Consider the following 25564-nt stretch of genomic DNA (forward strand, 5'->3'; position numbering starts at 1 on the left):
TTACTGCCCTTGGAAATATTAAACCACAAAAAGGACATTAAAGTAATGCGAAGGGTCTGCCTAAAACCCTCAAAGAGCCAGGAATGGAGAGTTAAAGCGAAAATTCAGGGCTGACATGTCACTCTATCCAAAATTCACCTTGGAATAGTTTGGTTGGACTGACTTCTCAGGCTTGAGGATGAAAGGTATTGTGGGATATATTTCCTGAGCTTCTTCTCAGGATGAGTCACATGGATATTGGCCCCCAAGCTAATTTCTGGTCTGCCCCCACCCCCATAGAAAATTAAAGGGTTGATTCACAGGCACCTTCTGTTCATGCCGTAACAATCACTTATAAGGGAAGCAAAATCTTTCCCTGCTTAACGTCCCATTAATACCCCCCACTTCTGAGCTCCAACCCCCATATGCTGCACCATGCAGTGGGCACTTCAAACATTACAGCCAGATTGGTGTAAACTCACCATGTTTTATTGCAGTGCTTTGCTGTCTAGAATGACATGTGGAGGTTAGAACGTTGGACTAGGACCATGGTTCAAATCCCTGCCTAGCCATGAAACTCACTGGGTGACCTTGGGCCAGTCACAGTCTCTCAGCCTAACCTACCTCACAGGGTTGTTGTGAGGTAAAATAGGGAGGAAGAGACCCACATATGCCACACTGAGCTCCTTGGAGGAAAGCGGGGATGTACGTGCAATGAATAAAATAAACAGTGTCTCCATACCTTTGAAAGAAATGGGACTTGTACATTGAAAGTGCACTCCAGACTTACTGATTTCAATGAAATTTCAGCACACCTCACTCTCTGGGTGCCTTGTAGTCAATATGTCTAAGGCCATGTGTATAGCCGGGGGGGGGGGGCAGCTCCTCCTCCTAAATCAATCTAAATCAATACAAACTGAGGTTTTGCCTTCCTTTCTAAGAAAAGCCTGTCCCCCCGGGAAAAATCCTGGCTACGCCCATGTCTAGGGTTGCCAGACTCAATAGAGGACAGGACTTCTGTGCCTTTAACTGCGGGAGGCAGTGGAAGACAGGAGTGCCTGGCGTGCTATGGTCCATGGGGTCACGAAGAGTCGGACACGACTAAACGACTAAACAACAACAACAACAATTGCCCTGCTCTCTTTTGAGTCTGGAAACCTTAAAGAGAAACCAGGAGACCCTTTGTTTAATTTCCAAGCAAAGGGTCTGCTGGTTTCTCTTTAAGGTTTCCAGACTCAAAAGAGAGCAGGGCAATTAAAGGCACAGAAGTCCTGTCCACTATTGAGTCTGGCAACCCTACCCAGGTCTAAGGCTACATTTTGATCCTCTGCAAAGCCAACCTTTACACTCCCCTCCCCTCGAGTAACATTGGTCCATTGGGGAAGCATGCTCCAATATGACCTATAATAAAGGCACACTCTGGCATCCCTTTTTCCAGGTTGGAAGCTGGTCTGCGTTACAGATGCACTTGCTGTCAGACGTCTGGGTTTTAACTGCTGCATCTTATAGATAACAGCCTTTGGAGATTACATCACTTTTTTTAACCCCCTCTTCTCTTTGCTTTTAATTCTCCCCCTCTCTCCACCCTCCCCTTTTGTAAAGCTTTCAAGATGGCACAATCTTAAATACCTCGCATGGAAATGATAAACGGCTTGGTGTGCCTCCACTTTGAATGGGCTTCCCCTGCAGAGTATCATATTTAAATAAATTGCCATTGAGAAGACCAGGCAGCCCAATCATGTGCCTTCGAGAGGAGCCTTTTGATCATGTTCTTCTATAAGGCAATCAAGAGCCACATGAGGATTCAAGGACGTAATGGACATTATTCCATGCTAAATAGGTAATGGCGAAGGGAAGGATAGAGTATTAATTGTGAACTTGGAGTACTTGACAGAAACATGAAAGCCCATCTCTGCCTCTCCGGGTTTTTAATTTTATTTTAGAAAACTTGTTTGTGTATAACAGCAAAACATTCCCTGATGATACAAGCTGATCAGCATTCACAGCCAAAGAGAGTTAATGGAGTTTTAGAAATAAAAATAAATCACCACTCCCCTTCGTACTAAAGGACTTGTTTGTCCTCAGAGGATCAGGGATCACCCAATGGGATCGCCTATTAGGAATTGCTAACTGATGGATTAATTGGGAAAACTAATGGATGCTGTTGAACTTCAGCTAATAATTTAGGGGATGAGTTTAAGCAGAGGCAACAGATGTGGAGGCGGAAGCTGGCAGAGAAGGAGCTGCTCGGCTTGCGAAGATGCTGTGTTGTCATTTCAGTTTCAAACGAGAAAACAAATGCAGCGAGAAAGTGATAACTGATGCTGTTTGGAAAGATGTCGTGTGCAACATTTCCAAAAAAATCTTATGGAAAAGAAAGAAAGAAAGAAAGAAAGAAAGAAGGAAAGAAAGAAAGAAGCATTCTGTTGTAGCCAATGGATTAGGTTGTGGTGTGTGCTTGCGGTATGCAGAGGGTGTTGTGTTTTCCAGTTTATAAATGTGCACAATAAGGTTGGTGACCTCTGGCATGAATATAATTCACATACATACATACATACATACATGTATGTTTTAAGAGATATTCTATTCAACCATCATGAAGCTACTTGCTTCTAAGTATGGACTAGAGCTCAGCTAAAAAACTGAGATCCTTGTATTTCAAAGATCAGTCCTGCAATGCCTAAATTAGCTGTATTAAAGAGGGGAGGGGGGAAGAGTCCAGGTTTTAATTAACTCATTTGACCGAAAACCATATGACTTATTCAGCATCCTGCTTTTGTCAATGTGGCCCACATTTCTTGAAGCTAGAAAGCTGCACGGAGAAAGAGGGAGTAGATCGCACAGAGGGGTCACTAATGACTTAAAAGTGATGGAAGGTATCCAACTGAACACATTACATATATTTTCCCCTCCGAACGTATTCCTGAATATATATATATATATCTACAGAGGTTAAAATCTGAGGCAGGAACAAAAGTCTTCCACCACACTAGACTGCTCGTATCCGGATTCAAAAGGAAAGGCCAAAGTTAGCCTAGCCAAGTATATAAATTCATGGTTCTTTTCAATAGGAGGTCAAAGTCCCTTTTGAAGTGTGTAATTCAAACTGAAAGCTCTGGTAGAACATGCTCTCTTTTGCACGAAACAGTCTTTCCATTTCAGATAAAAAGAAAGCAAGCCATCCCTCTGATGAGTTTCCAGTGTAAGATTCCTACACACGGATGAGTAGAATGAGAGTAACCATGACCTAAATGCTAGTCATTTGTAGTGCTGTGGCACACAACATGAAACATAGGAAGTGTTGTGGACAGAAAACAACCACCAGACTCCCCTGATGGATGTGGGAAGCCAGCCATATCACTTTTGCAGCCCTGAATGGTCCCTTGCTATTCTGTCGTGGGAGGAATCCTCAGAGGTGTTGCAATAAATGGAAGCATTGGTACAGGATTTCTTGGACGGGCTGTAGCTCAGAAGGTAGAGCATTTGCTTTGCCTGCAGAAGGTTCCAGGTTCAATCCCAGGCATACCCAGGGCTGGGAAAGATCCCTGTCCAGAATTACGGAGAGCCACTGCAAGTCATTGCAGACACTGCTGAGCTGCCTACGTTCTAATATTCTATGAGCCCTAAAAGTCAAGATGCTCAAGAATCCTGATCCAGGACATCTGCTAGAGTTGGAGATCATCATAGTGCAACTTGCCTGTATCTTTAAAAATGGAAGCAATAGCTACTAGCTCTCTTCCCAGCTAAACTGTGCAGTGGCACAATGAACTCTTGTAACCTTTCAGAAGTAAAACAACAACAACAACACCCCCCCTTTAAAAAACCCTATGTGTTTTAGATAGAAGACATTGTCTGAGTGTGGATCCTTACATAGTCAGTTTGGCGCCATCCTTGCCCAAGGGGCTGCTATCAGCAGGTGTGGGGTAGTCCTATGTTTTACAGAACTTAAAATTTATTAATTTACTAAGCCCTGAACACCAGGGTACCTCAGGCACCACTTGAACCCTTATATCCCAGCTCGGTCACTGAGATCATCTGCAGGAATATAATTGGTTATTCCCAGTGCATATAATTGGTTATTCCCTGAAGCTCAACATCAAAAAAGCCAAGATCATGGCCACTGGTCCTATCACCTCCTGGCAAATAGAAGGGGAAGAAATGGAGGCAGTGGGAGATTTTACTTTCTTGGGCTCCTTGATCACTGCAGATGGTGACAGCAGTCACGAAATTAAAAGACGCCTGCTTCTTGGGAGAAAAGCAATGACAAACCTAGACAGCATCTTAAAAAGCAGAGACATCACCTTGCCTACAAAGGTCCGTATAGTTAAAGCTATGGTTTTCCCAGTAGTGATGTATGGAAGTGAGAGCTGCACCATAAAGAAGGCTGATCGCCGAAGAATTGATGCTTTTGAATTATGGTGCTGGAGGAGACTCTTGAGAGTCCCATGGACTGCAAGAAGATCAAACCTATCCATTCTGAAGGAAATCAGCCCTGAGTGCTCACTGGAAGGACAGATCCTGAAGCTGAGGCTCCAATACTTTGGTCACCTCATGAGAAGAGAAGAATCCTTGGAAAAGACCCTGATGTTGGGAAAGATTGAGGGCACAAGGAGAAGGGGATGACAGAGGACGAGATGGTTGGACGGCGTTCTCGAAGCTACGAACATGAGTTGGACCAAACTGCAGGAGGCAGTGGAAGACAGGAGTGCCTGCCGTGCTATGGTCCATGGGGTCACGAAGAGTCGGACACGACTAAACGACTAAACAACAACATTCCCAGTGCTGCCTTTCTACAAAAAGATATGCCAGAACTCCCCATGAGTGCCATACTTGTTCTCTTATAATGGCAATGGCGCCCACCTGAGAGGTGCCAGAACTGAGTTCTGGTGAGTTCTGACTGAAAATGCCCCCTGAACAAACCCCTCCCCAGGTTGGTGAGGTTTTTTTTTATGGTCATCACCACATCTTCTGGCAGAAAATTCCATAATAACAAAAATTAATAATTTCATTATTTATACCCCAGTCACTAATTTCATTATTTGTACCCCAGTCACTCTCAGTGGCTTCCAGCATATACAAAAACACAAAGCAGAAGCATTAAAAACTTCCTTATATAGGGCTGCCTTCAGATGTCTTCTAAAAGTTGTATAGTTCTTTATCTCCTTGTCATCTGATGGGAGGGCATTCCACAGGGCGGGCGCCACTACCGAGAAGGCCCTCTGCCTGGTTCTCTGTAATCTTAATTCTTGCAGTGAGGGAACCACCTGAAGGCCCTCAGAGCTAAACACCTGCTGGGATCTTTTCTATTCTGTCAGGCCTATGCAGACAATAAAGAATGCAGTACACCATTCCACAATAATTAGCTGATTTCTGATTTTAACTTTTTTTGTAAGGGTTTTTTACTGTATGGTTTTGTGTACCATTACTGTAAACCACTATGTTTTTCTAATGAATAGCAGTATATACATACTTTTTAGAAACAAAACAAATAGAAAAAAATAGAAAAAATAATCCGAAGAAGGGGAAAGCACAGGCTTAGCTCAGTGGGGACTGAGCATGCTCCGTAGATGTGGAATGCTGACTGACTATTGGAGGGAAGAAACAGAAAGCTGGGGGTGGAATGAAGTATCCTGGAAAAGGGAGCCCTCAACAAAAGTATTCCACACTTCTCTGCCATATAATATATGTCTATAATATGGACAATATCTAGGTTTCCCCCTTCCCCTTTGGACTTTATCTTAGATGGATATGTGTCAAAAATCTTGCTGACTCATCTTAAGGCAATAACATTAAGTTCCCACTTGCCAAATTCAATTAGTCAAGGTTGCATCAGCAAACAAGCTCCATATGTAAAACTGTGATGCTTTTCTGGCCTACTCTGACGGCCCTGGACTTGAATGGCAGCAACACTCCCCTAAGTTTGCACAAGAAACAGAAGGCACAGTGTGTAGGACATAGCCCAAGAGAGTTCACTCGTAGTGTTTTATAAACATGTAGGCTGCGGCAAACGAAACTCCCAAACTGATCTGCTAAGGAGTTATTCAAAATGACATAAAAAGCACTTTGGGAAGGGATGTTGCTCAGCAGTCGAGCACCTGCTTTGGTCACAGATTCAAACTCTGGCATCGCCGGGTAAGGTTGGAAAGGGCTTCTGACTGAAACACCAGAGAGCTGCTGTGGCTTTGGTTGGAGGAGCGTCCTGCACTCAAACCGAAGCTACGTCAGATGTTCAACTTCTGAAAAATGTTTGAAAACCAGAACATTTACTTCCGGGTTTTTGGCGTTCAGGAGCTGAACCGTTCCAAAACAGAGGCATTTGGGAACTGTGGTTTGACTGTAATGCCATATATATTTAGTTATCAAAACAGTGTTAACTTCTGTTCAATTTTCTTTTCAGAATGAAATATTTAACTGCTTTTGTGATGGCAGAGAAACCAGAGACAAGCTTGCTCAGAAATTCAGTGAGACCAATCGGCCCGTCCAGAAGGATTGGTTTCCTTCCCTCATCTTACTAGTTCTGCAAAGAACTTTCAACTATTACCTGAGTAATAGTCTTCTGCTCTCTTTAGGTGCTTTTGGGTGCTGCTATTTGCCCCTTTTTATGGATTCTGCTTCACTGATTGCTTTTTTAAGAACCTATTTTATAGCTGCCCCTCACTACCGAGGAAGGATGAGATATAACTCTTTTAAATAATAATCAAATTCTGCCAGAGACCTGGAACACTGGACAACAGGAACCCAGAACTGGACAACAGGAACCCAGAACATAATATTATCATCCAGATGTAATCTCCATCACTTACTGTATTTCTGCAATGTGAGCTGCAACACTTCTGTCTTTAGTGCATTCCTAATAATTAAGTTGTCCATCCTTGGAGAATGCATTCCCCATATTGCCATTGGTCTACTCAGCAGCAACTGGACTTCTGCCAAGGATGAGTCCATATGGGATTGTCCATCTTGGATTTAATTTCTCGTTTAACTCTCTCTTTTACCAAATAACCAAAATGATCAAAGGGCTGGAGAGACTCTTCTGCGAGGAAGAGAATTTAGGGAATTCCTAGTTTAGAGAAAAGGTAAGTAAAAGGTGACATGATAGAAGTTAACAAAATAGTGAGTGGCATGGAGAGAGTGGATAGAGGATGCATGCCACAACCTTTGAGTAATTGCTCCAGTGTTCCATTCCCAATCACATATGTTTTGAGTGCGTACTGAGCTGCAGCCCCAAAATTTGCCCATTCAACTGCTATGATTCCCAAGATAGTAATATCACACCAACACCAAATCCCATATGTTTCTATTGAAGATGAAGAAAGTTGGGGGCACACCGTCCTTATCACTCCCCCCCAGGAGCAAAAATAAATAAATAATACCAGTCAACTATCCCCTAACAATAAGCAGAGCTTTCCCCTCATTGCCTTCCCAGTTTTTGCCACGTAGCCCTGGTTTCAAATTCTCTTTGTGTAACTACTTGCTAAAAAAATATCACTTGATGTAATTTCGCAGAAGGAAGTCTCTGCACTCCCCAACCACCCCTTTCCTGGAAAACGTCAGCTTCCCATTGAAGTTTTCTCATCCACTTCTCATTTTTGCATCACAATCTGAGGCCTTTTGTAGCACTGGATTCTGACTTCTTAAATGACCGCTTTGTAGCTTGGGCTATGGAGGATGAAACGAAGGCGCCTTGTTCTGTGCCTGCGTTTTTTTCCACGCACGTCTTCCTATGGCTTTCCATACATTTGGGAGAGGGCGGGGTGGGAAACAATAGTTCAAAGGGAGCCAATATCTGTAGTGGAAACTAAATAAAATCAGATGGGAATAAGCAACGGCAGGGTAAGGGGAAAACAAATTTCAATCAGCCAAGTTGGTTCTCACTCTTAACCTCAGTTTGAAGTTAAAGAGAATTTGATTGTTAAATGATGTCTTCCGTTGACTTCATAAGATTTTCCTGTGACCTCTTGGGGCATATGGAACGTCTTTTCTCATATGGCTCTATTTTAGGCAACTTTTTTATTTATTTAAAAGAACTGAAATATTAGCGTGGCATGTGATGAACAGCCTCTTATCATATGAAATGCAGCTAATGGTTTCCCTCCCTTTCTTTCTTTCCCTTATCCCTGTTTCTTATCAGTGATAACAGGGCCAAATGAAATCACGCCATAATGTTGTTTAAAAGATCAAGCTGGCATCTTTGGGATCCATAACTGGTGTGCCTTCCTTTCTATCCCATTTAACATGACATCAATGCCTATTTTGACAATGTGCTGAGTAGACTTTCAAGCATGTGAAGCCCTCTGGGTGCCCATGTGTCCTCAGTGGCCCCCCTTTTGGTCAGAGATAGCTCACTTCCTTTTCCGTAAATCAGGTGCAGCAAAGCTTTGGCCCTCCAGATGTTGCTGAACTACAACTCTCACCAGCAAGTCCCACCAATGGCCAGGGGTGATGGGAGTTGTAGTTGAGCAATATTTGGTCCTCTGCACCTGCTGTAGATCCCACCCATCTCTACACAGCAGGAGATTTAGCAAGAGGCCTCTTTTGTCTTTTATACTCCACAGCTTCCTTACAAAGAGCTCAGTTCCTCCAATCTCTCAACATCGATAATTCCCACCGTTCCACAAATCAGGTTTGCCCAAGTCAGTTCCTTCTGATGAATGGCAAGGCTATATCCTGCTAGAAGAGGGGGTAGCTAATGTAGTGCCTACAGGTGCTTTGGAGTACAACTCCCATCATCCTTGGTCACTGACCCTGTTGGCTGAGGATGAATAGAAGTTGCACTCCCAAACATCTGGAAGGCTCCATGTTGGCTGCCTCTGAGCTAGAAAGTAGAATGGTAGTATCTGAAGCCCTGGGAAACTGTCCAGTACCGCATGGATCTGATGCAAAGGGACATAATCCCTCCCATATAATGGTTTGTCATACTTTAACTATTGACATACAAATTCCTGATTATGGGGCGGGTGCAGGCCACAGATTTTTATCATGACACATAATATAGAGAGAAAGCAGGAAGTGCAGGTCCCTTCTGCTTCCTGTTGCTGCCCTTTGTAGCAACAAAAGAAGCTTAGTATTGACTTTCCATCGCTGCAGCAGTGAATATACGATCCCTAGTGTTGATTCATTCCCACAGGTAAGAAAGGCAAGAGGTGTTCATGCCCAGAGTTTTAATATTGCCACATTCCATTTAAAATTATGGGCCGTTCCTTCCCAATTCCATTGCAAATGGTGGCGATGTTTGAATAACCTGCTACAGTCTCATGTTTCCTTATTTTTTTAATGGGCTGTTCCAGCCATCCCATCCCAAATGTTTGTTTAGGAAAATAGGAGCATGTTAAGGGTATATATGTACTATGTGTATATAGCTGTAGCTATAGTTAGATATGCTGCCCACATTACTAGACTTCTAGCTTTTTCTTCCTACATTCCATGCAACAGGATGCAATAGCTGATGATGCAGTTCCCTATTTACTGGGGATAACTAGCTAGCAACTTTTATGTGGCTTCTCATAGAAGAATGCTTGTAGAAAACAAAATGTGAGTTTCTTTTTAATGAATCATATCCTGCCACGTCTTTGTTTATTAGACCTATCTCATTTTCAGAACAACCTCCAGGAAAACCCCAGAGGAGATTGTTTTGACTGTGCACAAATGCAGGAACAAATCAACATATGAAATCAAATAATTCAGATAATCCATTAATTAATGTGTGTGGGTTTTCTTTTAAAGATCTGGTGTTCCAGAGGTCAGCCCTTGAATGGGATTATGAAGAGTGTATCTAAGCGTGTACAGAGTGTTTTTCCACCAAAAGAGCCACAAGTCACCACCATCTCGCATGAGAGGGAAGTTCCACCAAATGAAGAGGTCAAACCTTTTCAAACTTTTGCAATTACACACCTCAAAGTGTAGAAATCAAACACTGTGTGCAAGCAAGATGTTCTTAGCATGGGCGGTGCTGGAGGTGTGTGTGTGAAGAAGGGAAGTTCCCTCCCAACCAAAAACTTGCTTCCCCTTGCCCTCACATTGTTGGGCTCTTGTCATTAACATGTGAGACACAACTCGCCCACCTAGAAATATCCTTTGCCCCTTCTCCTTCTCCCCGAATTTTTTTCCTGCTGCCACCACTGGTTCTCGGCGAGATGAGAAAGGAAGTCCGGTTGGGCCCTGATCCACAGCAGCAAAAGAAACCGAACTAAGCATAGAATCAGAGCTCAAAGTTGCCGTCTTTAGATCTGTATCATTTTTTCTTTCTTTCTGTGGTTTTTTAGGCTGACAAGTAACATTAGTTTCAGATTAATGCTCGCGGTTCTTTTTTTTATGTACTCCAGCTTGATGGTGCTCAGTGACATTATGTTTTAAGAGCTAAATCCCAACAATTCAACGAGGGTGGCAGGATCAGATGCTGCTTCCGAAACTTCCATTTCATCCAGGTTTCCCCCCCTTCAAGTGGATTCTTAATATATTTATATATTTAAGAAGGAGAGACAAACATCAAATATTCTTATTTCAAACGGTTTTTTAATGCACACAAGAATGAGAGTATAGCCAAATAATTATACAAAACACAAGACCAAAGGACACCCCCCTTTCAGCCTGATTGAAGACTACATCAAGCAATCCCAAAGCCTACATATTTACAACAGACAAAGATTTGGAGCACAAGATGACTTTCAGTTATTCACTGGATTCTCTCAGATACAAAAACGTATCAGGAATAATAATGAGAATAATGCTCCACAGATTCCTCCTTGTCATACCAAGATGATTCCTTTTAGTGCCTTTTATAGTACCCTAGTTGAGCTTTGCCCAATTAAAACATTCCCAGTGGCAGTGAAGTCTTTGGGCCTTATCTGATGAGGTGTTAAATGCACACATGAGTTTTGCATGGCTTTTTTAAATCACAAAATGATATCTGCGGTAGGGCCTGATCAAGACTGGGACTGCAGTGTGTGGGTGGGGAGTAGGGATAGAGGAGAAAATTGATTCCGTTTGCATTTCAGCTGACTCGATCAAATTCACACTTTCCAAAGCGGTATGAGAACCACAACGCCACCATTCTTCCAAGTTCACACTTATCTGAATTTTGCGATGCAATTCTCCAACCAAACACTGCTTACAAAAATGCATTATTTTAGGGGAGGTGTGCGTAAAAATGAGTTCAAAAACACATACCAGAGAGGTTGTTTGTAAAAGGGTGTGCATTAGTCAATACAGCATAAAAAATGTGTTTGTTAAGAGACATTCACACTAAAATGCTGATGAATTTTCATGAGGATTTGTGTGTTTTTGTTTTGTTTTTGTTTTTTTAAAATGCAAGTTGTTGCAAAATGTGGAGAACTGAATACAGTCATACCTCGGTTTAAGTACACTCCGGTTTGAGTACTTTCAGTTTAAGTACTCCACGGACCCGTCTGGAACGGATTAATCCAATTTCCATTACTTTCAATGGGAAAGTTTGCTTCAGGTTAAGTACGCTTCAGATTAAGTACGGAATTCCAGAACCAATTACACTCATACTTCGGGTTAAGTACGCTTCAGGTGGAGTATTCCACGGACCCATCTGGAACGGATTAATCCACTTTCCATTACTTTCAATTGGAAAGTTCGCTTCAGGTTAAGTATGCTTCAGTTTAGGTACTCTGTGGACCGTCTGGAACGGATTAATCCTCTTTCCATTACTTTCAATGGGAAAGTTCGCTTCGGGTTAAGTACGCTTCAGGTTAAGTACAGACTTCCAGAACCAATTGTGTACTTAAACCAAGGTAACACTGTATAAGTGCCCCCAGTATCGGGACCTTTCCTCACCCCCCCCCAGGCCAACTTGGGGCACCTAAGGTGGTCTGTGGAGGTGGGCTTGCCAGAATAGAACAGCAGTCGGAGAGCACTGACAGATCCTTCCATCCCTAGTGTGGAGGGAACTTCCACCGGTGTCAATGGCAACCCCAATCTGAAGGAAAATAACCATTAGGGAAGTGGGATATTTTAATTTGGTCTATTGAGCAGGAAGAAATCTATATGTTGTGTTCCTGTCCCTGACTGGGGGCCTCCATGGCTTTTATTTTTAAAGTCTAGTCTGGTTTGGCCCTTGAATAGTAGGCAAAATATACTCCCTCCCCACCTAGGTTTACCTTATAGTGGAAGTTGTGGGTGGTGGGGGTGAATTAGGGAGTCAATGTTGACTTTACTTTTCCATATCAAGTGATCTTATAGTAAGCAGATGCTTCTTCTTTTTAAAAAATGGCATCATATTTTAAAATACTTAGCTTTGCAACAGAAAAAAAAATAAGGGGAGAGATGGATTATTCTTTTTTAAATAGTGATTAAAAAGTTCATTAAGGTCTATGGAAATATTCCAGGGAGAGAAAGGGTTGCTAAGTATATAAATTGTCAGTTCTGCTTTGCATCTTAAACTCAACTCTTCCAGAATTCAAGCATTAAAGTTTAACTCACTCATATGAATCCCATCCACCGCAGCCCAGTCAATATCGTGAGACACTTGAGGACCAGACCAGATGAGATGTGGGGGATCAGTGATGGGATCTCCTGGCGTTTTAATATGAACAAAGCACAGCTGCGGGACCACCCCAAATTGGATTGCAGCAGGGGATCTGAGGGGGGAGTCTTAACTCTTTCCCTGACTTTGCACCAATCTAAACCAGGCCCCTTTCAAGCTGCCTTAAAAACTGTGCCCCACCCTCTCCAATTGGGACTCAAATGTGGGGAAGTATCATGCCCTACCCCCAGCCCTGTGGTCCCAACTCCATTTCTAGGAGAAGCTCTGCAACTACTTCTAAGTTAGAATGAAAATGATGGGAACCCAGATCACTCTCGTCTGTTTTGATCTGTCTTGGAAGTCTGCAATATGTGTGTCGGAAGCGGTTTGAATAGGGATCACTGTTCATGGTCTGTGCACTCATCCCTTTTGCTCCCGCTTTTCGGGGTCCTCCCCCCCCCAAATGAAAACACCTGCAAAGGCTGTTTGATCAGAAGGAACTGCACAATGAAAAAAACCTGTGGACATACTACAGTTCCTTTCAACTGCCTTTAAAAAAACTGTTGTCTGTCTCCAAGCTGTAGCTGGCGTCAGCTACATATGGATCTGGCTGTGTGTGACTCGCTTACTGCAGATGCGCACGCCAGCCTGGAATGTAATAAATACCATTGGGAAGACCTTGAAAAATTAAAAGCATTATCTGTGTGCTTTCCTAGGAGAATTTGCTGCCCAATCAAATGCACGTATATTCAGAAGCAAACCCCACTGACTTCCTTTGTGGGGACTTACTCCCTAGTAAGCGTGGATAGGATTTTGCAGCCTTAATGTTGCATCAGTACGGTACTTTAAGAGAGTTTTACACACACACACAAACACGTGTATGGTGTAAGTGAAAACTTATGTACTTATTATGGGGCATTTATTCTTCTTGCAATTAATGGTGCAATATTTTGCATTCTTACGTACTGCTTTTTCTTTATTGTCTGAAAGTGCTCCTCTTTTATAGCTGGTTAACTTATAACCACATACAGTAATTTATTCAAGGGACAACAACGATATCCCTCTCTCTCCGACCTCGAACCAATCCACCTGAAGTTTGCCATGTCCTTGCAACTGAGTTATTTGTGACCAACATAGCTTTAAAGGGGCATAGCCTGATCCTATGCATGGAAGTCAACCCGTTACTTTGAATTTTCCAATGCCTCTGCCCCCATAAAGTTTCAACATCACACAAGCATATCAACAGGCACCTGAACTGCATGCATGAACTTTCCTCCTCCAAAAGGTTCAGAATACAACTTGGAGGCAGCCCAAAGCATTTCTGTATGTGCAACATTTGGGGCTTCAAAAATAATAAGAGGGGATTCATTGGCTGGTGTTTTCTTTTGTTTGCCTGTATTTAAACGGTTTCCTTATTGCAAGCACATCCTGATATCACGTGGAGCTCCCAGTAACCCAGATTGCTGACCATTAATCCCTGGCCCATATCAAGGCGAAGGGCAGTCGCTCAGTCTCTGCTTTGCATGCAGGAAGTCCCAGATACATCATCAACTAGTAGGGCTGGAGAAGACCTTTGCCTAAAGACCTAGCGAGCCACCGCCAAGACATTGTATGCAATACTGAGCTAGGTGAGCTAATACAGAGACTCAATACAAGCCACTTTCCTGTGCTCTTAACCTGTTTAGCTGAAGCAGTGTTGCAGCAGCTAGTGTTCCTAGACTGTGGCTTTGACACTGCTGTTCAACTTAGCTTTCGCATGGCAAAATGAGGATGCCATGTGTGAAGTCCAAAGAGGAGTCTGACTTACAGTCAGATAAACACATGTTTACTCGGAAGGAATTCCTCCTGCGTTCAACAGAACTTACTCCTGCTTTGTTTTGGCACAGTTTCGCAAAGTATCTGTAATAAGCCGAGTGCTCTGCAGCTAAAACAGGCACATTTCCACACTATAAAATTAAAGCTAAATGGGCAAATCTTATTTGTTCCTATTTTATCCCATCAATTTTAGATTAGGATTCTAAAGGAAAAGAATGGATTTTAATAACTATTAAGTGGAGGTTTGCAGCACTTCCGTGTAAAATAGGATGCCACAAGTTTAAGCCATGAAAGTCAAATAATAAACACCATTAGGCATGGTGGTTGATTTTTCACGAAGCGTTGTTTATAGGATGACTATTAGACAATTGGAGTAATTTGTCAAGTACGATCATTCAGAGAAGCAGTTAGAACATATTGCCTTACAAATGTAATGCTATTGGAATCAAAGCCTTAGAGTCAGTATCCATTTCCAGATAGTTTAAAGTTCTTCAGATTACTTGCAATAGCCAGGAAAACTGGAGTTGGATGATAAAGCTTTGAGGAGGGTTTGATTTTTTCAAATAATTAGTTGTAAATGCCCATCTTATCATAACACTTTCATAAACAAAGGCATGTTCAACCGGGCTGAATTCTCCTCCAACTTCCTATTTCAAGCACCGTCTCAAATTTCCAAGTTATATCAAACAGTTTCCATATAAGAAGGAAACAGTCTTTCAAATGAAAATGTTAATTGTAAACAAACCCAAACACATTGCGGGGGTGAAGGTGGGGAGAGAATGCAGGCCGATGATATAACAAAAGAGAATTACTGTATATAATTCCATTTGAGTGAAATCTTTCATCTTTGATTTACAGGTTTGAGTCTGCTATAACTCAAACCACATTTGCTCCATATCTTTCATACCACAGCTTTCCCTAAAATCTTGTTCTAATTAAGGTCCCTTTCAGATTTCTGAATAAAAAGCATGACAGTGTTCATTTATGGCTTTAATGTATCCCTTTGAGCTTGGAAAATATATAAAGGAAGAGCATCACTTGCCGTTCAAACAAAGGGAGGCTATCGGATACTGCAAAATGGAATGACGGAAGGTAGAAAATAATGCACTGTGTTATTTAGATGTGTGTGTGTGTGTGTGTGTGTGTGTGTGTGTGTGTCAGTGTGTGTGTGTGTGTCAGTGGGGAGAGGGTACAGCTACTGTAACTCCTCTATTGCTATTTGCATCCCTTAAAAATTCTCCCATTCTGAATAAGTGCTATTTCCCTTTCTGTGACAATAAGGCAGCATGTGTGAGAGTTTTAAACTTTCAGCAAAAGGCACAGTTTGTCGTGCATCCACAGTTACTCACTATAATGGAAGGAGAAAAATAAATAACAGGAGACACCTCTTGGGTTTTTTTTGTTTTTTTGTTTTTGTTTTTGTTTAGCACTAGGCTCCAACTTTTGAAAAGCCTCAAAAAGAAAAGAACATCTCATGCTCTGGTCAGGTTTAAAAACAAGGAATCTGCAGAAGCACCCGAACCTTGAGGGAAACGCAGGAAGGTCCCTTCTGCTTGCTTGCCCTGAAGCTGGAGCAGAGCAACAGCTTAAAGCAGGGGATTTTTGTGTGTGAGCTAACTGGAACCTCTTGCAATCATATACTGACTAGCTGATATCAGCTCCAAAGTGAGCAGCATTCTCCCAGAGTCAAACCACTGCTCTTTCTCTCTTGCGGAGAGCGTTTTGTTGCACGGGTTTATAAAATGCCACATGAAAAGTGAGAGAACAGAAAGCAAAATAACCCTCAAAAAAGGGAGGAAAGGGGCTAATTTAAAAAAGCAATGTTGCACATTTCATTTGGGGGACAGCTGAAAAGCAGTGGAGCAGAGCTCTCTTTCGGCTGAGTCCTCCTGACTCAGCATTTTAAAAATGGCACTACAGAGGAACGGCCCATCGGGAGCATTAAACCAATCCTATCAACTCTTTTGACAATGTGAAGAAAAACAAAACCCGATCCAGTCAGACATGTTCAAAATGCTAGAAACGGTGGGATTTTGTGACACTGTTTTGTCCCTCCCCTTGATGCTTCGCAGGCTGCTTTCAATTTCCCTCGGCAACCATAGTTGAGAATGTAGAATTGCTTTAAGTGTTTTCTATTCTACCATTTAGGCCGGCAAGTGGATCACACAGCGCACGAAAGCAGGCTCTAGGCTCAGGCTCGCTTTGCAAGGTCTGGTTCCCTGTAACTTTAGAATGGCAGCGGTTACATCGAAGGAGTCTCGGAAGACCCTTTTAAGTCCATCCAACGAACAAGTGAAGCTGCTGTTCTGAATTCTGTGCCCAGTGTTTATGCTCCATCTGATCTCTGCCACCCAAGCAGCAGACAAGACATGTCTAAGGGTGCTTTTTTGGGGGTAAGAGGAGGGGGAAATACACAATGATGTCACACACAGGAAATATCAGAGAGAACTTGGCATTTCACAAGGCTGGCTCTTCTTCCATAGGCTCGCCGGCAGCTCTAGAAAAATAAACAGGCAATCAGAATATGGAACCAGAGTACACAATGACATTGTAGATTTTCATGCATAATCAAAGCTGATTTTTCAGCTCTCCCCCATGTTTATTTGTATTCTTCAGCTATCCATAAATAAAAATTTCTTTCCTAGGAAGTATAAACAAATGTCAAGTGGAAAAACATTTTTGTTCCAAGCAATCACTGCAAAAGGTTCCTGTTTATATTAAAATTGTCAGAATATTTTATAACTTTAGGTTCAGAAATGCACATGCTTTGTGTCAGCAAAATCAGAAAATTTAAATGCAGGGAAAGGTGCAAGCCCACCATCTCTCCTTCTTTCCTTCTAATTTATCCAATTTAACGACGGAGAATACCCTCTTCAAAATCAGGTAACACGTAAAGAATGTAGCAGGGTTTCCAAGTCATCTTGGTCGCGCTGCTTCGCTTTCAAGACCCTGTTGGCTGCTTGCCTGCCTAAAACTTCCGAGCTCCAATTCTGAATTTGATTAGCAGACTGCTGCCATAAAGCAGGTATCTAATAATAATAAATAATCTGATTATGCACATCATTTTTATTAGGAATCACCTGGGAGACAGCCAACAGGCTGAACTAAATTGGCTGTTGGGAATGTAAAAACAGAGAAGACAAAGTATTTCTCCCCCTGCCCCCTTCCTGATTGCTCTGGAGAGTAAAGAATGAGAGATTATTTTTAAAAACTATGTTGCCGACAGAATGAGAAATCAGATAATATGTGAATCTAATCCTACAGCGATGCTTGAGAACAAGCGCGCACGCACACACACACGCACACACCCTCTTTGTTATTGCTGGATGCCCATTTCCAGATTACTTTCACCAGGGAAATTGCAAATATGATGGGGGAATTTATTAATATCCAAAATATTTACCATTGTAGCTTGCTTTGTGTTCCTTGAATTGCTGCAAGAAGGAAACTAGGGTGTTTTTTTTCTCATGGATGTGCCTGATGCAATGGTGATTCTTTCATGTTGTGCGTGATGTGTCACACACAAGTTTGACTAATGGCAGATAGCCCCACCCTGCTAGGAATAATATCGAGGGACTCACACAAGGGAGCCTTGCTTTTATGTCTGCAAGTGATACGGAATGACTTTTTTTTTTACATTGGTTTGATGTTTCCTTTACATGAATGTAAGATACGTTAAGGAGTGCAAATAGCTACCTAACATATGTAACTTACAGTAAACAGTGGACAGCAAGGTCAATAACCTGTAATCTGATTGAACTGTACTTAATTCTGAATTTTAAATTGTTCTAATCCATCCTGGAACCTGCTGTTGAAAGATAGGTATTAAATGAATAATACAGTAATAATAATCAATTAATAATACAGTAGTAATAATAATATCGGTTGGAATGTAAATCCCTGCCTCCTTACATCCCTAAAAACAGGTTTACAAAAAACAGTCTCAAAGCCAGCAGTACTGTTAGGAAAAGGCGGCCTTGACTGGGTAAGTAGGTAGATGTGTTGATCCATTATTTTAGTTATAGATGTCTATTTATCATCTATCTATACAAACAGCCCGCCTCCAATGCATTGCATAATATACAATATATTAGGTCCATCATGATAGCAGTATTATGCATAGCTACCTGAGTGTCAGGTCCAATGAACACAGTGACTGACTGCATAGGTTCAAATAAATCACACTGCGTTTTAAAAGGAAATATTCAACCAGCTGAAATGCAACCTCTAGCTTTTACTTAGAAATGCAAATGGGCTTGCCGATCAGAAGGTTGGTGGTTCGAATCCCCCTGACGGAGTGAGCTCCCGTTGCTCTGTCCCAGCTTCTACCAACCTAGCCGTTTGAAAGCACACCAGTGCAAGTAGATAAATAGGTACTGTTGCGGCAGGAAGGTAAACGGCATTTCTGTGCGCTCTGGCTTCCGTCACGGTGTTCTGTTGCGCCAGAAGCAGTTTAGACATGCTGGGCACATGACCTGGAAAGCTGTCTGTGGACAAACACTGGATCCCTTGGCCTGAAGCGAGATGAGTGCCACAACCCCATAGTCACCTTTGAGTGGACTTAACTGTCCAGGGGTCCTTTACCTTTTACCTTTTGCAAACAAATAATGCAAAAAAGGAAGAAACTTCAAAGAGTCAGAACCTCTTCCTCTATGCTAAACTGTTACAAACAAACTCCAAAGTCTCATTATTATCTCATTCAAATGTTGGAGCAAGGACAGTCCATCAAATTACACTGGTGCTGTGGCAGACAATATCAGCGCTACCATTCTGTTTCCACCGCTGCATTGGTATATCTAGATCTATTCTCAATGAGAGCAGAAGCTAGCAACACCCGATGGCACCTAACTTCCCTAGGTGAAAACCAAGTGATGTGATCAAAACCTATAATGCCTGACTTTGCAGGCATGTGAAATATAAACACAACGGTGAAACTTCTATAACAGCTGCTAAGCATAATACAGCACAGCACTGAATGTTGTTCAATTTTTGGCACTTGTTTTGGGGAAAATGCATAGCTCATTTGCAGCATAACACTTTCTCATTATAAAGCTAAGCCTATCCTTGTATTTTTCTTGGTATCCTGGGTTCTGTAGATAAATTGTTGGACTTGGATCTTGGAAATGTCCATTCAAATTCCAGCTAAGATTCACTTGGACAAATTGCAACATCTCAAAGCTGGTTCTGCATCTGTAAAATGGAAGTAAGAGCAGCATCCCTTAACATAGAAAGAAAAGGATTGCCTTGCTGGAGTGATCTAATCCACCATTTTGTTTCCAATAGTTGTCAACTGGGTGACTATGTAAATTCAGCTGGTGGCCACTCCTTCCTGTTGCCCCTAGCATAGAGTAGTCAATGTGATATACTGCATGTGTACAGGGAGATTTCCTTTCGCTATAAGGGCTGTTGATAGACTGCGTTCATTTGCTCCCATGCACCCAGTTGACGATGCTGTCCTGTCACTAGTGTTGAAGTAAGATTCAGCTGCATGCCCACTTCTCTTCTCCACATGGAATGGGAGAGGGAACCATCCTGTCTTTTGCTACAGGCAGCAAAATATATTTATATATCAGGGATGAGGGAACTTGGGTCTCTCTAGCTGTTCCTGGACTGTAGCCTTGGCCACTGGCCATGTCGGCTGGGACTGATGGGAGATGTAGTCTAGCAACATCTGGAGGGCCCAGGTTCTTCACCCCTGAGATATATTTATATATTTGGGTAGGATTTTTATGTTGTGTCACTTCATCTGCCCCCAGAATTACCTAAATCAGAAAGCATGCAAAAGCAAGCTCCCACATTGTTTCCAAAATCAGTGATTATTTGGATGTAGCTCTTGGTCCGACACAAGGCTCTAATCAGGCCGGTATAATCTCATTTCCAAAAATGAATGGGTACTTATCAGCACATACGATGCGCAGGGCATTACAGGGCCGTGGCTGCTGTTTACGGATCAATCTTTTCATTTAAATCAATCGTAGCCTCATTTTCAGCCCTTTTCTTTCATCTTGAACCGACCCCACCTCTCTTCCTTATTCCTTCCCCACCCTCTTGACAATTTCAATTAAGTTCCGAACATAGAGAGCTCTCACGAACGTAGAAAGCTCTGCTTTACCAAACAAAATGTTAAAACACCCAGAAAATCACAGCTTCCCCCTGAAGCCTGCTCCATTTGGCATGTCAGAACAAATCAAAATGAAATAACTGTTTACTCGATGATGTCACTTTAGCAAGAAGGAAGAACAAGAGGGGGGGGGGGAGAGAGAGAGAGAGGTGCTCAGCCAAACCATTCTCTCTTTCTTCTCTTGGTGGTAAATGAGTCAGATATTAGTTGGCCAGGGAAAGAGATGCTTTATTCAAACTCTGAGATGGAAATGAATCATGCTACTCTGCGCACCAATATAACCTCCAACATAATTGGCAAGTCTTTTGCAAGGAGAATGTTTTTCTCACCAAACACACACACACACACACACACACACACACACACACACACACACACAACCCAAGACCACGTTCTGGATAACAGATGTCAACTAATCAATCAGAACACAGGGCTGGGTTTTCCAACTATCCCTGTTTGATGTGAGTGTTTTTTGTGTGCTGGCGAATAACACTGAACATCATGGGATGCCGTGCTGACAGTTCTAAACTGAGAAGAACCCTGGAGGAAATGGGAGAATGCTCTTGTCTGTCATTGGAATGTGCCTTATATCTAGTTGCACTATGATGGGTTCTTTGTGAAGACTGAATGATGACGTGAAGCACAGCAATTTGGGGTACTTTCTCTTCCGTCCCCCAGTGCAATGTCAATAACCCCCCATGAGTCATGGCCCACACAAAGCCTTATGTTGTTTTGTTGTTTTTGTCTGTTGCTGTACCTTTTTCGCTCTATGCTTTCCAATATTTCCATGCTTGCCTGGGTCCAGTCTTCCATTTTGCAAGAAATGCGGCTGTCCAAAAGTTCCCTGTGGAGCACTAAAGAGCGCTACAGGATATTGTTGATGATGGTGATTATGATGCACAGCAGTGGAGGATATTTTTAAAAGTTAAAACCTTCATTTAAGTGGTTTTTTTTAATTTTAAGAAACCATATATTGTTCTGCTTTACCACGGCAACAAAAACTCACAGCTCTTCAGAACTCCACAGGCAACATTTCGACAGTCACGTACTGTAAGGCCCACTGGAAGCTTGTAAGGCTGGGGCAATGGATACAGGGCATAACAAAGACCTAAACTCTTGAAGAATGATTTGAAATTTACTGCATGTTATACTTTGAAAGAGAATTATGTGAAAATGATGCATAGATGGTATTTAACAGCAAGTAGGTTGGTTAAGATGTACAAAGTTGGGTCAGATCTGTGCTGGAAATGCAAAGAAACAGAAGGAACATTTTTTCACATGTGGTGGAGATGTAAAATGGTTAAAGGCTATTGGGAAATAATCTACAATGGGTTAAAAAAATGTTTTAAACAACATTCTCCAAAAACCTGAGGCCTTTTTGTTAGGAATACTTCAGTCTGAAGTTCCCAGTTGTCAGAAAAAAATATTTATGCTCGCAACCACGGCAGCTTGAATTTTGCTAGCCCAAAGATGGAAAGTGAGCAAGATCCCTAGTATAGAAGATTGGCGACTTAAGATGATAGAATTTGCAGAAGCAGCAGGTTTAACTTACAGGATAAGAGAGCAAGAAGAATCTTTATTCAAAGTGGAGTGGAAATTTTTTGCTGAATATTTAGAAAATAATTGTGTACAATTGAAAACACTGGTAGCATTTAGATAAATTCAACAGTATGGTAAATACCGTATTTGAAGGATGTAAAATGGAGAAACAATTAGACTGGCTATAGTAAAATATGCAGGAATGATAGAGAAGTAAAATGAACCATGAAAGGGAAGGAGGGAAGTCAACTGTTACATGGTATTATGTAAAATGTTTATTTTGACATGTAGATTAATTTAAAAATTTATTTTAAAAAATGAAGTTGGTAAGGCTGGAGTGGGGCTGAAAGTTAAAATAGCATTGGGGCATTAATACACACCACTTGATCTCCTCTGAATTTTGTTAAGGTAGGAAAAAGCACGAGGCTACACACCCTCACTCCCCACCTCAAAAATATGAAACTAGTATGGATTTTGGCCAAAGAAAAATATTACCTTAATAGGGATTGTGGAAGAAAGTGAATCCTTTTACAGTTCAAGATGATGAATGCCTACTGATTTCAGTACAGACTGATGAACTAAGATGAATCTGGAAGCTGAACTACCTGAATGCATGTGATCATATGCCCTGGTATCTTTATTTCTCTCATTTTCTTTAACTCCACTCTTCAGTTCAATTTGTGCGGTTGTTTTCTTTTCTTTATTTCTTTTTTTAAAAAGGCTTGGAGGCTGAAATGACCACATGTGATGCTCTGGTGGCTCGATATTTGCAGAAGCAAATGCATTGTTAGAAGAAGAGAAGGTGGCTTTATTTAAGCTCCTAGCAAATCAATTACTGCTAAGTGGCAGTGGTTTCAAATTAACACACTCTCAAAATATGGCAATTAGCTGCTAATTAGTTTAAACTCTGCAATTTGATAGGCCAAACTAATTACGCTTCGTTTTCATTAACCGAAAACTTGGCTTTATTTCACCATAAAAATTAGATTCACTCAGACTTAAATTATGGCTTGCATTTCGTTTCAAATCTCTCCACATTGGTAAAAGATGTCTTGTGTTTACATCTTTGGCTGATAAAAAGAACTCTGCAGTTCTTTTACATCTGGCTCCCAAGATAAAACCAATAAGCTAAATTCTGCTTCCCCACACCTAAAATCCCCATGAAATTAAGACTAATCCTGAATTCACTGGCCCAATAAGAAGCCCCACTGAACCTCTTGGGTTTACTTCTGAGTAGACTACAGCTCCCATAATCACCAGCCAATTTAGCAAATTATCATGGATGTTGAGAGTCATATTCCAGCAATATGCAGGGACCCAAGGTGGATGAACATTGGCCACACCAAATGTCTCCAACTCCTTCTTTCAATGGTGTGCTCACAGCATCCAAAGAAGTTCATCTCTATGGGATTTGCTTCTCCTTTCCCTCTTTCCCCTTTCTTCCACTTAATGGATTCAGACCAGTTCCACTACATTTGGACTCTCCTTTGCTTTGCAGAAGTGCCAAAAAGCACTTGGCATGAATAAATGCAAAGAACTCTATAACATCCTTTTTTACAGAGTTGCTTTCCTGACAATATGCTGTTCTGCGCATGGAACTATTCACACATCATATTGAAATACTTGATCGGTGAAGCGCATTGGCAGTTGTTCTTTCATTTTACGGAATTGTTAAATTCAGGTCCAAGTCAGTCATGTTAGGTCAGTGTGAAACAACAGCTGGCAGGCAGGGAAAAGGAACACTCCCATCCTTATTCATTGACTAGCTGAAAGTGCCCAGTGTTGCCCAGGAATTCAAAGAAACAAAAACAAAAAAAATATGAGATTTTTAAGTGGCTCATGCAATTTGTTCGTTTTAGGGCTGTTTATTACCCCACTTCCATCCTCTCTGACATGGCATCAATTGAATCCAGGTTGTTGTTTTTTGGTGGGGAATGATGTTTAATTTGGTTTTTTTTAAAGCCCTATATGGTCGGGACGCGGGTGGCGCTGTGGGTTAAACCACTGAGCCTAGGGCTTGCTGATCAGAAGGTCGGCGGTTCAAATCCCTGCGACGGGGTGAGCTCCCCAGCTCCTGCCAACCTAGCAGTTCGGAAAAAAACATGTCAAAGTGCAAGTAGATAAATAGGTACCGCTACAGCGGGAAGGTAAACGGTGTTTCCATGTGCTGCTCTGGTTCGCCAGAAGTGGCTTTGTCATGCTGGCCACATGACCCAGAAGCTGTACGCCGGCTCCCTCGGCCAATAACGCGAGATGAGCGCCGCAACCCCAGAGTTGGTCATGACTGGCCCTAATGGTCAGGGGTCCCTTTACCTTTACCTTTATGGTCAAGGTGGTGGAGGTGGAGGTGGCGATGAAGGAGTTGCTGCATCTTCTTCCCCCCTCCCCTCCTGACTACACCTAAGAGAGCAGGAGGGTTGTATCCTGCTGGGCATTGCTTTGTCAGAGCATTCCTTGAAAGCAGGGGTACCAACTTGAATAAAATATTGGGGGGGGGCGACATCCAGGTAAGCCCCACACCACATATTCAATCACCGTATGCAGCATGCATGCACACTATTTGAGTGGCAATGCCCACCAACTTTTGGGAGCCCCTGCCCCATCAAATAATATATTGACCTCAGCCCCTAGGAGTTGGCTTCTATGCTTGTGAGAAACATGCCAGTGAAGCAGTCCTCTGCCACCAGCGGGACTGTACCCTTGAGGCATGTTTCCTGCTGTGCTGCTTCACATGCTCAGCTGCTGTGCCAGGCATGTCTTGCCTCCTCGTTCTGCCATCCCCAATAGTTGACCCCCAAGGTGCCTCAGTTTGGTGTGGTTCAAGTCCCAGCTGTTCTGCGGCCACTATCAACAACAGTGCTGCCTCCTCCCATTCTGTAGCTGCCAGTTACCCTCCTGCAACTGCTGGTACAAGTAGGCAGTGGTCACCTGACCTGGCCCCACCTCATTTGCTGTCTCCAACTGACTCCTGCACCAGCTGTTCAGCTCACCATCCTGATTCCAAATGGATGCAGGAGGTATCCAAATACAGACCAAACCCCACTCCATCATTTCAGGAACTGTCACACCAAACTATAAACAGTCTATTCAGAGCCATCCAAACTAGCACAGTTGGCTCCATTATATGGACTCAAAACTGTGCCCGAAGTTATCCAAATGTAGGCCAAACCCACTTAATTTCAAGAACCATTGGCCAATGATATATCCTTGGCCAATGATATATCTGCATTTTGGAATATTTTGGCCCACCATCTTGATTCAAAATGGTATCCAAAGATGTCCAAACCCAGAGAAAAACTGGCACACCCAACTCAGGAACCATCATGCTAAATTGGATGACAATCTTAATAATAATAATAATAATAATAATAATAATAATAATAATAAGGAATGCACAATAAAAAATGACATCTAGAGCAGCCCAATTTCCTGAAAGGCTAACAATCCAAGGCAACTATAGAATGCTTGTTATTCCAACATTGTCAAGGAAAACAACATGAAGTTAAAGCATGCAAAAAAGAGTCTGGATTATTATTTTTAAAAAAGGTCTTAAAACACGTTCCTTCAGTCACACAACAGAAGTGCACAAACACTTGTCACTTGCCGTTCTAAGATTTGGCACG

The 25564-nt window shown here is 42.2% G+C and overlaps 1 protein-coding gene across 4 annotated transcripts in view; it reads right to left on the reverse strand.

Annotated features, from left to right (window-relative positions):
• Window positions 1-15256: 15256 nt before the first annotated feature.
• The window catches only part of HDAC9 (histone deacetylase 9), a 450375-nt gene continuing 440067 nt past the window's right edge, over window positions 15257-25564 (reverse strand). For all 4 annotated transcript variants that reach the window (XM_088653965.1, XM_035130280.3, XM_088653966.1 and 1 more), the window contains one exon: window positions 15257-16778. In XM_088653965.1, coding sequence (XP_088510091.1) covers window positions 16739-16778 — 40 coding nt within the window. In that variant the 3' untranslated portion in view covers window positions 15257-16738. The remainder of the gene's footprint in view (window positions 16779-25564) is intronic.

The sequence above is a fragment of the Zootoca vivipara genome, chromosome 11 (assembly GCF_965207765.1).
Source record: "Zootoca vivipara chromosome 11, rZooViv2.hap1.1, whole genome shotgun sequence".
Lineage (NCBI taxonomy): Eukaryota > Metazoa > Chordata > Lepidosauria > Squamata > Lacertidae > Zootoca > Zootoca vivipara.